General features: G+C 37.9%; 1 protein-coding gene and 1 long non-coding RNA gene across 3 annotated transcripts in view; one reads left to right on the forward strand and one right to left on the reverse strand.

The window, feature by feature from the left end:
* rad50 (RAD50 homolog, double strand break repair protein) overlaps positions 1-1,711 on the reverse strand; it is a 31,523-nt gene extending 29,812 nt beyond the window's left edge. Inside the window, exons 1-2 of one of the 2 annotated variants that reach the window (XR_014124931.1) lie at positions 1,538-1,711; positions 759-919 (exon numbers count right to left, since the gene is read on the reverse strand). Coding sequence is in view for 1 of the 2 variants with exons in the window: in XM_035527416.2 (XP_035383309.2) it covers positions 759-919; positions 1,538-1,616 (240 nt within the window). In the remaining variant the exon portion in view is untranslated. The remainder of the gene's footprint in view (positions 1-758; positions 920-1,537) is intronic. The other variant, XM_035527416.2, reaches the window with a different exon arrangement.
* On the forward strand, positions 1,621-5,455 carry LOC113587634 (uncharacterized). The gene is made up of 5 exons (XR_003411762.3): positions 1,621-1,742; positions 3,763-3,854; positions 4,019-4,066; positions 4,476-4,625; positions 4,725-5,455. It is a non-coding gene; the product is annotated as an uncharacterized LOC113587634 (long non-coding RNA).
* The last annotated feature ends 7,385 nt before the right edge of the window (positions 5,456-12,840 follow it).

Below are 12,840 nucleotides of genomic sequence, written 5' to 3' on the forward strand. Positions count from 1 at the left end.
CAGTAGCATACTCCCTGGTGCAAATGGTACCGCACTGCAGTTTGACACCATAGTCAGTTAGTATTCTATTAGAGGTAGGAAAAGGCCTCAAAAATACCACTAAACAAATTGTAAAGAATTTAAGAGATAAATATCAAAGCACAAGATGGCATGAAAACAAATGTAAAAGCTTGACAAAAACTATAACTAGATACAAGATGTCAGAAATAGCCAAAGAAAACTTTTTAGGAGAGAATACAGAGTTCTGGTCTAATAATTAACAAACTCCATAACATTTCTCTGCTTCCTAACCTCAGTGTGCAATTCATGAGACAGAATTAAAAGAAATCAACTTGCAGCACTGTACGGTTAATTAGGTACTCCTACTGTATAGCTGCACCCATTATAAATCACCTGTGTGCTCCCTTCATAAATTAACATTTTTTTTATTACTTGTTTGTTTTTGCCAAGGTAAAGGATGTATGGACATTCATATGTACATATTCCACCAATCTAAACATGAACTTGGCAAGGTGGAATCACCCGGAGACACCGATGAACTATTATAGTTCTATAACAGAACTATCTGCCTGGGGATGATTTAAAATGTTGCAGAGCAAGTACAGGAACTAAAACAGGGGAAATCGACAGCATCACTGAAAACTCCTCCAGAGCGATAACGTTTATTATTTTATTATGTTTATCGCTATCACCATCTACTTTGATGACACAAAGTATCGTCAAAAGAAAAGGCCCAGCCGGTCAGTAGGATAACAAACCGTTTTGCCCGCTCCATTGGGTCCGACCAGCACCGTCAAAGGACTGAAGAATGATATTATTTGTTTGTCCTTGTCTTCTACACCAAAGCTCCTCACTCCGAGGATGCTCATCTTCTCTATTTTTGACATTCTGCTTCTGGGATTAAGCCTGTAGATGGGCGCTGAAGAAAACAATATTCAAAGCCGAAACAGCTAACTTTTAAAAAAAGATATTACTATTATTCTTGGTAGCTAGGTCACTATTACCATCATCTTTTAGATTACGCAAACTCATGTTTATAGCTACCCATCACGCAACATTAGCTAGGTTAGCTCGCTAGCTAGCCATCTGGCGTTATATGCCACCTGCAAGATAGCTAGCGTTAGGGAACCTAGGTTAGCTAGCTAACTAATGAAATTTTAGCTAACTAGTTATCTAAGTAATTAATTAGCTAACATTCGTGTTACTTAACTAAGAATCAGCTGGCTAAAGTCGTATTATATCCTACAGAGGTTACCAAACTAGCTTGCTAGGGTCACCAGAAAACTAGACAGATGGATAGTAACGTCAACCAAAGTCTTATCTTGTATAACGTTAGCTGTATTGTCGTTAGAAGGTAACTTTAAACAAAGTAATAACTAGCAAGCTAGCTAGCGTTCATATTCTTCCTATTGAACTGCTAGCTGGTGAAGTTCGCTACCTAGCTATAACAACCGTATTCACGCTATTTACAAGGGTGAAATCAACCAAATAAGTGCTCTAGCTATATTTTTCAATAACGTTAGCTAGCGTCACCTACCTACTTTGGCTGCGCTCACGGACTTGCCTATTTCCCGCGCGAGACGTGACGTTTTTACATACGTAAAACGCACGCGCATCGCTCAAAGTGCAATGTTTCCAGCTACTGCAGCCCAATACTGAAACATTTTTGCCTTAGCGCCAACGGAGCCCTTTCAAAATACCAAAACAATGCACACTTTCTCTTCTTGTGGTGTTTCTCGTCTGTAAGTAGGCAATGAATACAGTCTGTGGCATTTGAATATTTATTTGTGTGAGCTATTTATTGACACATTGTCTGAAGTGGTTGCATACCGAATCAAATAAGGCTCATTGATATTCATTAATATTTTGCACTGCCCCATTGTAAACTGTATGAAAAATGTTATCTGTAGCCTTTGGAGTTTACGAGTTGTATAATGCCCTACGGATCCCCAAAACCTTAGGTTAATCTGTTAAAAGTCATTCACAGCAAATTAAGGCCTATGGTCCATCTGAGTCCTGAAGAGGAGCAGGAGCAAAGCTCTGGTCTGTAACAGCAGATAGTTTGTGTTTCATTGCTGTCTAAGGGAAATAAAAAAACAAGACTCCAGTGGGCAAAAGAGTCCAAAAACTGGATTGCTGAGCAGTGAAAAAACATCACTTGGTTGGATGAATCCTGAGATAGCTCTTACACCATGCTAATGTGAGGGTTAGAATTTGGGGAAAAAGTAGCATGAATTGATGAGCCCTTCCTGTCAGGTGCCAACAGTCAAAATGGTGAAGGTAGAGTAATGGTCTGGGGAATGTTTTCTTGGCACACGCTGGGTTCAGAAGGCCTTACCTAAGCACTGTGACCAACCAAATTCCTCCCTTCATGGCTGCTGTTTACCCTGTGGCAGAAGGACACTTTCAGTAGGAAAATACGCAGTGCCTCAAGAGACCTACAGTCATGGATTGGTTCCAGGAACATGACAGTGAGTTTTCCTTGCTTCGCTGGCCTCCACAGACCCCAGACCTTTATCCTATAGAGCATCTCTGGGATGAGAGAGAATGGGCTGTTCAGCACGTCAGTACCTCCATCTAATTTTCAGCAACTGCGAGAAGCTATTCTGTCTGCAAATTAGATGTAGAATATACTTTTTGTGACCTTTGGCTCATGTAAGGAAAGAGGAAAGAAAAAAAGTCATCTTGGGGTGAGAGAAAGAACGTATGCTAGAGCAGTTTAGATTGTTGTAAGCTTTAATTGAAAGGTATTTTTCTGCTACATAACTTGTATGTTTTGTACTGGGTTTTGTAACAAGCCTTGGTGCTGACCAGTCAGCACAACACAATCAGAAACAGTTTGTCAGGGGAAACTGCTGCACTGGATTATAGAATTGTACCATGACCCCCTTTTCCTTTAACAGAATTCTAACTTATGAGGAGTCTGGTTCAGAACACGGGTGTAAGTGATTAAAGAACGTCAGAGTGTACGAAAAAGTGAAGGCTGGCAACGGTCAAGTACAGTATATTGAAATAATCCTGTTCATTCTGGGATATGATGTAGGATAGCAAGTGATAAATATGTGATCTTGTGCCAGTGTCAGTGATACGATCAGGGGGAGAAGTTCAAAATAAAGACACATTGCGATTTAACGTAGAAACATGGGTGGGACGGTTATGTGCGACAGCTATGACACACTCTTTACTGACATTGTGGCTGCCAGTAGTAGAAAGTAGTACAACAGATGCTACAGTCAAACAAATCTTATATAGTTTAAAACGACTTGACAACAAACTTCAGCTTACAGCAGGACCTGCCCTGGTAAAGAAAGAGTCAAGGCCAAAAATCAGAAATCTGTTAACCTGCGTAATGAGTCAACTGATCAGAGTCATATGTGCAACACTTTTCAACTTCTATATTAGTTTTGATTGTTGTATGAACTAGAGTTGACCCCTTGATTTGCACTTGGTAGTGCACTGTGTTCCCATGACACATGAGTGTATTAAAAGGTTTTCACCCTTCTCTAACTTGCTGTAATTTTCCAAGTTACCACTGAGAAAATATCTGCTGTTTTTTAAAATAACATCATTGGGTTGAAAAGGTACCCAAATATAGGTACCCGTAACCTGGCGCTAAGTGTCTGGAACTAGTGAGAGCATATAAATTTCCATTGAATTTCCCCTCCTCCAGTTGCTGTATAAACAGCTTGACATGTTGGCCCAGGTTAAAATGCTTCCTGATGATGATCAAATTGTGCAAATGTGTTTTGCTACTCTGCATAGCACTGCAGGACATAACTAGAGGAGATGACATTATTCATGAGATACTTGTCCATCTTCAAGACCTTGCTCGCTACCCTAATCTCTTCAGCTTTGTAAGTAATGTACCTTAATGAATTTCTATGGATAACTTTGTCATAAAGATTTTTCATAAAGTTTTACAAACCCTATCACCAAGAAATACACTAAGTGTAAAAAATTTCAAGCTGTAAGTGCTGTATTTGTTGTAGTTGGTTACGTTTCTGTCTCTTTTTCAAAGGACACAAACACAATATACTTGCCAAATGTACAGATGACAAATAGTGACGTAAGTTTTGAAGATCAGCAGATCATCTCAACTTGCCCAATAGCAGACAATCTATATGATTGCATGGTCTTTATAGTATTCAGTGTGGTTTAAAGTAGTCACTGACATGCGCTGTAGTTAGCATTCAAAGTGCTAAGCTTTGCAAGAACTTCTACTTGTTGATGTTTTACTTTTAGTACCATTTGGTGTGGTACCAAATTCCAAAATTGATTATGGACTATGCATATATATATATATATATATATATATATATATATATATATATATATATATAAAAATAATATAATTTGTGGTTGTGTATGGACTCGATATATATAGATATATATATATATATATATATATATATATATATATATATATATATATATATGTGTGTGTGTGTGACTGTAACTTGTATCTTTTTCAACAGTTTTGCAACTGTAAAGAAACAGTTGCTCAAGAACTTCTGAAAACTCTTGCTTTGGCAAGATCTACAGATCAAGGCATGGGTCTTGGGCAACATACAATCTTTAGAATGCTACAGTACAATATTCAGTCACTACTTCAGTATTCAGGAACAGTGAGTATAGATTGTTCCTTTTTTCAAGAGACTGTTAAATTCTTTCTAAAAATATTCAGTTCATTCTAAAAATTTCTTGCATTTGTCTCTTTGTCGAAGGCTGGAGGACAGTGTTCGCAAAATAAGATGATCATCTTGAAGATTGTGAAAAAAACTCAACAGCTGATTTTTGTAAAACAATGCATCACATTTTTTCAAAGGTGGATGAATAGTTGTGTTAATAGTTATCAGTATTGATCCATTATGTTAAGGCCTTTCTAGTGTCACTGTGCATATAAATAAAGTCATCATTACAGACTACCTTTAAATATTTGTCTTCTACACGTAACCACTGATCTGTTATACTAATGGCAAAGGGCCATCCCTACTGGAAACATTTTTTTGTTTATTGGTTGGGTTTATGTCCTAACCGCAAAGGCAATGAAGGTTTAATGCCTGTCATTAATTCATTAAATATATTAGTTCAATATATTTAAAATACTGGCTAAAGTGGAGTGGTTTTGGAATGTTTACACTGCTGTGTACCACAGTGTAAGGTAAAAAATGTTTGGGTTTTTTTGCAGATCAGTGTCTGCCCTGTCTTATCTCACTGCCAGTTTTTTCACTGTTGTTCAGACATGTTCTCTTGGATCTGGTTTGGTTCAACTTTGTTACTGCAGTGAAATTGCAATACTTTGTTAGGAGCCTTATGTCTTCTAGTGATGTTTTGTACCCAACTCTTGACAGTAGAGGGCAGTGTCTTGCAGGGCAAGTAAAAGTAAATTAGTTACTGCAGTCCAGTGTTCAGAGTATGCATTAGTGTTTGTCCCAAGGAAAATGTATGACCACCAGCAAAAGAAATGTTATCTGGGTTTATGGTTGTTTAGAGTTTACAGCCAAATTGCTTCATATTGGACTTTGTGGTATGCAAGGGTACAGATACTACTTCCTAAATTGTTAATAAAACAGCTTAAAATGTTCATTAAATTATTTATAAATACGTTTACAGAAGACCTTGAAAATACCTTTAAGAGCAAAGTATATCAAATAAAAGCCAAGTCTTCCATCCCATTTAAAGCTACAGCTAGGACCAGGTGTTTCAGGCTTAGCTGATGTACTGTAAACTTGGATTTCACATCTCAGAATCTTCTTTTGCTATGTTCAGAAACATTTGGTATATATCCAAAAACACATGTCCTGAGAAATCTTAATCAAAATAACTTTGTTGTAAATGATCATTTTTGTAGCAAACTCTGGCCATGATTAAGTTCTTTGGCAGTGATTAAATTAATTCACCAATGAGCAAGTGATATTTCACCAATTAGGAGCTGAAGAGTGCCATTTAGAGATGTGCTTTTTTCATGATCTCTTCCTTCAACTCTTATGGGGCATATATAGTGTGTCTCAGATCAACCCCTTTGTAGGACATCTGAACATAACATCCTGCATCGTCCCTCAAAATGCTGAGGCGGAATGCATACTTTAAATCAACCACAGAATTCAAGCTTGAACAGTGAATTGCTGTACAATACAACATCTGTAGACATTAACACTAGTACTTGAATATTACAAAGGTTAAAATGCATAATTTGCTGTCAGCTGTTTGTTATCCATTAGGTTTGCTATATATTTGCTAAAACCTGTGTTAGCAGGTAGTTGGTTTACTTCTACTATATCAAATATAAGCTGTGTTCTGTTTACATGTGCCATTATGAATTTTCCAGCAGGATTAAGTGTTCCTGTAAATCTAGTCCCCTTTAATGACCTCCTTACTCACTTTTATTATTATGATTTTTATGTTTTGTATGTGGTGATTCACTACATTTGGGAAAGAGGTTGGGTTACTGAGTTTGTTTATGGGAGGTATAAATATACTAACATATCAGAACACATCTCTGCACCTGTTTACATACGCACACAACATCAAAATTTCAGAACAAAAGAACAGCCAGAAGGACTGGGGAATGTAGGTGTTACTTTGAGAGACTGGGGTTGGTTGAGGAGTTCAACTGGTACTATCCCCAGCAGTGATATCTTCAGAAGAAATTAATAGATATTACAGTTGTACACACGCACACTCATACTGACTCTGTAGGCATCAAACAGGAAACACTTGCTTTTCCCACAGAGGCTTGGGACACTGAGGACACCATTATTAATATTGTATTGTCATTCAATGAAGAAAGCGAGGCACAAGGCAGGAGAAATTACAAATGGACTTTTTTCTTAAAATGTATAAAAATGAACAACAAATACAAATCAAACAAAAATAAAACAGAAACAAAAAGCAACCAAGCTTGACATTAAATACAAAATACACAGAGCAAGCATACAAAACATATCTTCAGCACAACAATAAAGAAGAACCAACAACCAAGGCAAGAGAATTCAGGGAACTTGGAGAGAAACAAGACATAGATGAACATAATAAAAGGGAGGGGATTTACATGACATCTTCCATGCCAGAGACAGGAGGCACTGTGGTGACTTCCAAAGCCTTGTGCAGTAGTGGCTAGCAAACAAGACTTGGACTCAGACTTGAGCTCAGAACTACAGCTTGGGCATTTTGCTTTGTGGCGTCAATGATGTCGTCTTCGACAACCCTGTTCTGTGATTTCTCCTCAACTAGCGTTATAGGGTGCTTAGCAGTGAGGGTTTCCTCCAGCTCTTGGGCTGTTAAAGTCATATTTGCTGATGGGCTTCTAGGAACTGTCAGCATCAACAACCCCAACCTCTGGATCAAGTGCTGCACCGTAAAGCTCAGTGGCGTTTATGGCTGGGTGGGGTGGAATTCTCTTCGGCCACTTTGCCTGCCAGCTTCACGGGATCCCAGACAACAGCAAAGCTACCAGCAACACAACTGTTATGAAGTCCCCTTCTCCATAAGTCTAACAGTGTGACTGAACTCCTCATTTACTTCTAGCGACTCAACAAATGTCTCTGAGGAGAGTTTGTCTCAGGGAAACTCAAGTCTCTCTGTTCAACTCAGGCTGGGGTATTCCTCCCTCACCAACTGCACATTTATGCACCATGCTGGTAACCTATGACAGGATTAAATACATCTGACCTTTATTAGTTTAAAAAAAAATACCATTTGCACTGATAAATGAGTACTGTGAGTCCACTGACAAAATCAGTCCATTGTACAGGGCTGCCTCACCTAACAGTTTCAACTGTAGGCAGATAGAGTCAAATTCAGGCATTGTCATACTGATAAATGTATAAAACTCTCTCTGGCTAACAGCATAACAGTAAAGCAGATTTTCTTATTAAAACTCAGTGGATCAGAATTTGTTTGGTAGCTCATACACTTAATGTCTGCATTGTCTGCATTGCCAAGAGTACTGCCTACTTCTTCAGCTGAGCATCTCTCCAACATCCATTTCATCCAGTTTCATCTAAAAATATTTAGCTTGCATCAAGACAGGCATCACAAGTCAAACATGAGATTTTTTGTCAAAATGTTGTCTTTGTGCTTCAGTCAAAAAGCCACCGCATGAAGCCTTTCCTACAGTTACTGAGCACGTCTCTTAGGACAAAAGCTCCAGCTAAATGCGTAATACCCAATAATACCCTCCTGCAGCTCTGCTTTTACTATTCACTTCCTTAATTGTTATATGCCTGCTTTAGCAGAGTGTGAAAGAGACTCATGCCCAAAATGTCCTTGTTATTATTGCGGTGAAATGGAAATTTTAGCCAGTCTACCCTCTGTTTGAAGCATTATCTCTTTTTAGCCTCAAAGTTGCAAATTTTCCCCTGACAATACATGAAGTGAGTAATTAAACCCTTTTAACAAGCTCAGATTCCGTGAAATGCCAAGGTATGCTGGTAAACACTGTTAGGGTTGAGTAAATCAGAGCACTTGAAGGAATGAAGGAATATATTATTTACAAGAGCTCAATAGCCAGGTAATGAAAAAAAAAAGAAATTGAATATCAGAATCAAACTTGGAACAACAGTTAAAAGATGCAGAAAATGCTGAACGCTTCCCATACGTCTGACATTCAAGCTTGTTTGACTTAAACCTTCTCTTCCTAACATTTCAACAAAAACTGGAAGCAACAGAATGAGAAGTGTTTACCCCTACACCTTCAGCCTGCTAACCAGAGGTTGGCATTTCAGTGTATTATAATGAAAAGTGCTGGTAATGAAAAGAAAGAAAGAAATGTTTAGGGCTTTCTGGAAAGACCCAATTTCCTCCATCTAATCTAAGATGACAGAAGCATACTTTGGTGTGGCAAATCCGAAACTACCAATAATTTCCAACAAAACACTGATGCTACAATATCCTTATCGTGACCATGCTGGGGACAAGTTAAATTATTATAGTGACATTAGTAACACTCCATTGCTTTCGCAAATGGCTGTTTTTTCCCCTTCCTAGAAACTCAGGGTCTAATTAGAAATTGAGCATCTGCTGATTAGAAAGTCAAGCACATTAAAGGTTTTAAAATACAAATACTGGGCCTCACCATCTATTTTGCTGGACCATTTTCATGATTACACTATTTAGAAGGATTTTAAAAAAAAATCAGGACTATAAATCATCACAGAGCTTTAGGGTGGACATAAATGATATATGCTTTGACTGGAAGAGTTCAGAGTGCAGAGGGTTGAATAACGAATTTGTCAGTACTATCACTGTCTGTATAGGGTCAAGTTACAACAGAATACAAGTAATAATGCTATATATATAAAATATAAAAACTAAGTATTCAGTTCACAAAACATTTCAAAAGGCTATTGTTCAGAACACAGTTACATTAAACATTTTTAGATTACCTTATGACTAATTAAAAATACCATACAAACTTTAAAAGAAACACTATCATTGGTTGATTAATAGCTTTTTTGAGATCAGCACATGCACACTTTCTTCTTGATGCATGACAGGTCAGTAGTAAGTGGCAGATGGTCTAAACATAAGATTTAGAGCAGCACCTTCAGGTAAATGGCTATTATGGCCAAAACACGTTAGTTAGCTAAATCTTGCTGGCTCTAACGTTACAAATAGAGAAAATGTTATAAATAGTCAAAGTCATCTTTTCTGTTACCCGATGAAGGTAAGTAATACAACTTGTTTGTGTAACATAAGCCACAATGGGGCCATTTACACTGTCCAAAATATACAAAATCTGACTAATAAACCAGTGTGAAATATGCTGAAATCCATTCTACCAAGTGGAGACCTGTAAAACCAAAACTGGTAGCCACTAGTCCATTCAGGTTAATAAACAGCCATTCTGTGCAAAAAACATATTCACCATCGAGACATATTACATAAGGAAAACGGCTAACCAGTAACACACTGGAACAATGTGCCTTTAGTAATATTGACAAAGGACACTGCTAACAATAGTTGCTTCAAATGTACAGCATCTAAATGTTATCTGTTTTCTGAATAATTAGCTTTTTAAAATAATTTTACTGGGACAATTAGGAAAATATATTCAGCCATCAGTAACCCTGCCCAAAACTGTGCTTGTCAACTGTTTCAACCAGTAACACCCTGATGACTAGTGACAGCTCTAGAATACTGAGCCAGTTTAATTCTAGGAAAATTCCAACAAATTAAATTAGCTATTGAATTAAAACACTCCCTAGCTGACCAACTCTAGTATTTGGTTGATGTCCATTCCAGCCGATCCTGTTGTTACAGGCCCTTAGATATTAAATGAGCCGGCCTATATCTTAAATAATAAATGCCATGTGTGTATGTTTTGATATGGTAGTGTTATGATGCTAAATATATCATCAACAGACTACAATACTTACTTCACCTGGAGTGAAAAAGTAATGTATGTAATGTAAGAGAAAAAATGTTTGAGGTATATATATATAGCTTACATTTTACAATCTTCCATGATCTCAGACACTCTCTAAACTGAGGCCTTAGCACAGAGACATACACACCTCAAATGAATGAACATCAAAAATACCTATAAATACCGTCCAGCTAATTCACATTAAGCCCACCATTTTCAGCAGATGATGTTCCTGACTGTGACTTCTTATCCTCTGGCAACTCGATGGCAGGATTAGCACCCGGCATGACTCCACGCAGCCTTCTGTTTCATGTCCGGATGACAAAAACAATCTGCGGTACTTCAAGTCTGAACTGAAAAGCTTAGTGTTCCCTTTAGTGTGTGTGTATGTGTGCGTGATACAGGGTGGGTTGGGGGGTGGGGGGGACAAGAAATTGGGGTCTTTATAGCTGTGAAATTGCCGCTACCTCACTCCCAAACCAATCCACAAAATGCAAAACATGGAACTTCACATGGGTGGCTTTGGCAAGAGCGAGAAAAATGAGACCTGGATTCCTTATGGCAGTTCCTTCATGTTGACAATTTCACTCAATATGGAGCATGCTGTAGCTCAGACTAGTCACGTTTTGTGATGTGTTAATACATTCTAAAGGAAGAGTCTACTTCAAAGCTTAACTTACTGATAAGCTTTCTAATAATGAGATTTTCTAGAAACAATTAGTACTCTCTAATTGTATATCCACATTGCAGTTTATTACTCTGGGGATGGTTGCTGTAAGCACTAAGTAAGCCACATGTTCCCTTGTGTAATTCTTTTATTATTTTAAAAAGGATTTAATTTCTTTATACAGTATTTCTTTATGCTTTCCTGTTATAAAAACGATAAGCACAATGTAATTTCCATAATTCCAATTAGGGATGCTGACATATTAGCATGTGAATCAACTATTTTTGACCCTCGAGTTGATTGGTGCACTTGAACAGTCAATCTTTTCTTTATCCTCCAGGAGTTACATGACATGGAAAATCGACTAAATGTGCCTTTATCTTTGCTTTGCTCACTCCAATTTTCAGCCTTCATTATTGGTCTATTGGTCAATGAAAGGCACAAATTACAACTCACTTCCGGTGCAGGTCAGATCTATAGAAAACTACGGTTACTAATGTAGTCTGCCTATGCTGGATATCAGTGTCTCTTGTTGAATAAAGACAGCATTCAGATAGGCTTCTCTAGGTCCTGAAGCCTTGCTCTGGGATGTGTTCCCTGACACACTCTTCAATGAACTGAGACACCTAACCAGAGGTTGATGGTGCTGCATTTGTCTGAAGTAAACTATGATGCTTGTTTGTAAACAAGCTGAGCCTCTCTTTTCTCACCATCTTGGACATACTGCATTACCACATGGTGGATAAACGAGGAATCATTTGGTTTTATATGCTAACACATTATGTCAGTACCGGGGGGAAGGGTAAAAGTTTGTTTCTATATCAAAGCCATAGATGAAACTCCTTGTCAATGTCATATAGTGCACATCATGTCACGGTATATTCTCATTTTATAATTAGGCTTCATTTGACATTTACAGTTACATTTTAATACATTTCTTAATCTCAAGTACATACCATAGTGAAATCAAATTTGATCCTCTCTCCCAAAACAAACTTATCTTTTTGTGCTCCTTTGTTTTGTGGCACATCTCTGACCCCGTAGGCTCTTCAGGCTGAGCTGGTGCGCTAGCGTCCTCGTCGCACACGGGCATTTGGATATTCCGGCTACGAGGACTTTTGCAATTGCTTGACTACGCGAATTACAAGCGCGCAGTCTAGACATCGCAGGCTGCACAAAGCTGTCGAGGATTTGCTTGCTGAATCATTAACATATTTGTTTTTACCTTATTGAGCATTTCATAATAAATATTACTGACACTGACGGACGGTCTGAGTTATATTAATACGGAAATTAACGCTACATCCTGATTTCCCTACAGACCATTCATTCATGTGTTAATGACTTGATCCAGTAGATGTCCTCAATGAGCCATTTTGTATGCAAATATATGGCAGTTCGAAGTGTCTTGCGGAGGCATGTTTTGCACCAATAACGGTACTATAATGTAATATTATAATATTCTGTATGAACACCAATTAGCTCTAATACCTAATACCACTCCCATTATATGTTATAATAAGAAACAGTAAGACAGATAAATCACGTTTTATGGTCTTGTCTCTAGCTAATATCGTAGACTGCATATAACATAGCAGATACGTGTATTAGTCCGGTCAAACAAACAAACAAAAACACGAAACAACCATCATAATGTTATTATCCGATTTTACATTCGAATAACTGGCGAGCGATTGAGAGCGCACAAACCAGGTTCGATTTAATGACTATCCTCACTTCACCAAAATACGCCAAAAACCAAATACGTCAACACTGTCTATGAGAAAGGACGGAGGGTGGGTGC

This window comes from Electrophorus electricus, chromosome 8 (genome assembly GCF_041902795.1).
Source record: "Electrophorus electricus isolate QZ-2024a chromosome 8, ASM4190279v1, whole genome shotgun sequence".
In the NCBI taxonomy this organism is placed as follows: domain Eukaryota; kingdom Metazoa; phylum Chordata; class Actinopteri; order Gymnotiformes; family Gymnotidae; genus Electrophorus; species Electrophorus electricus.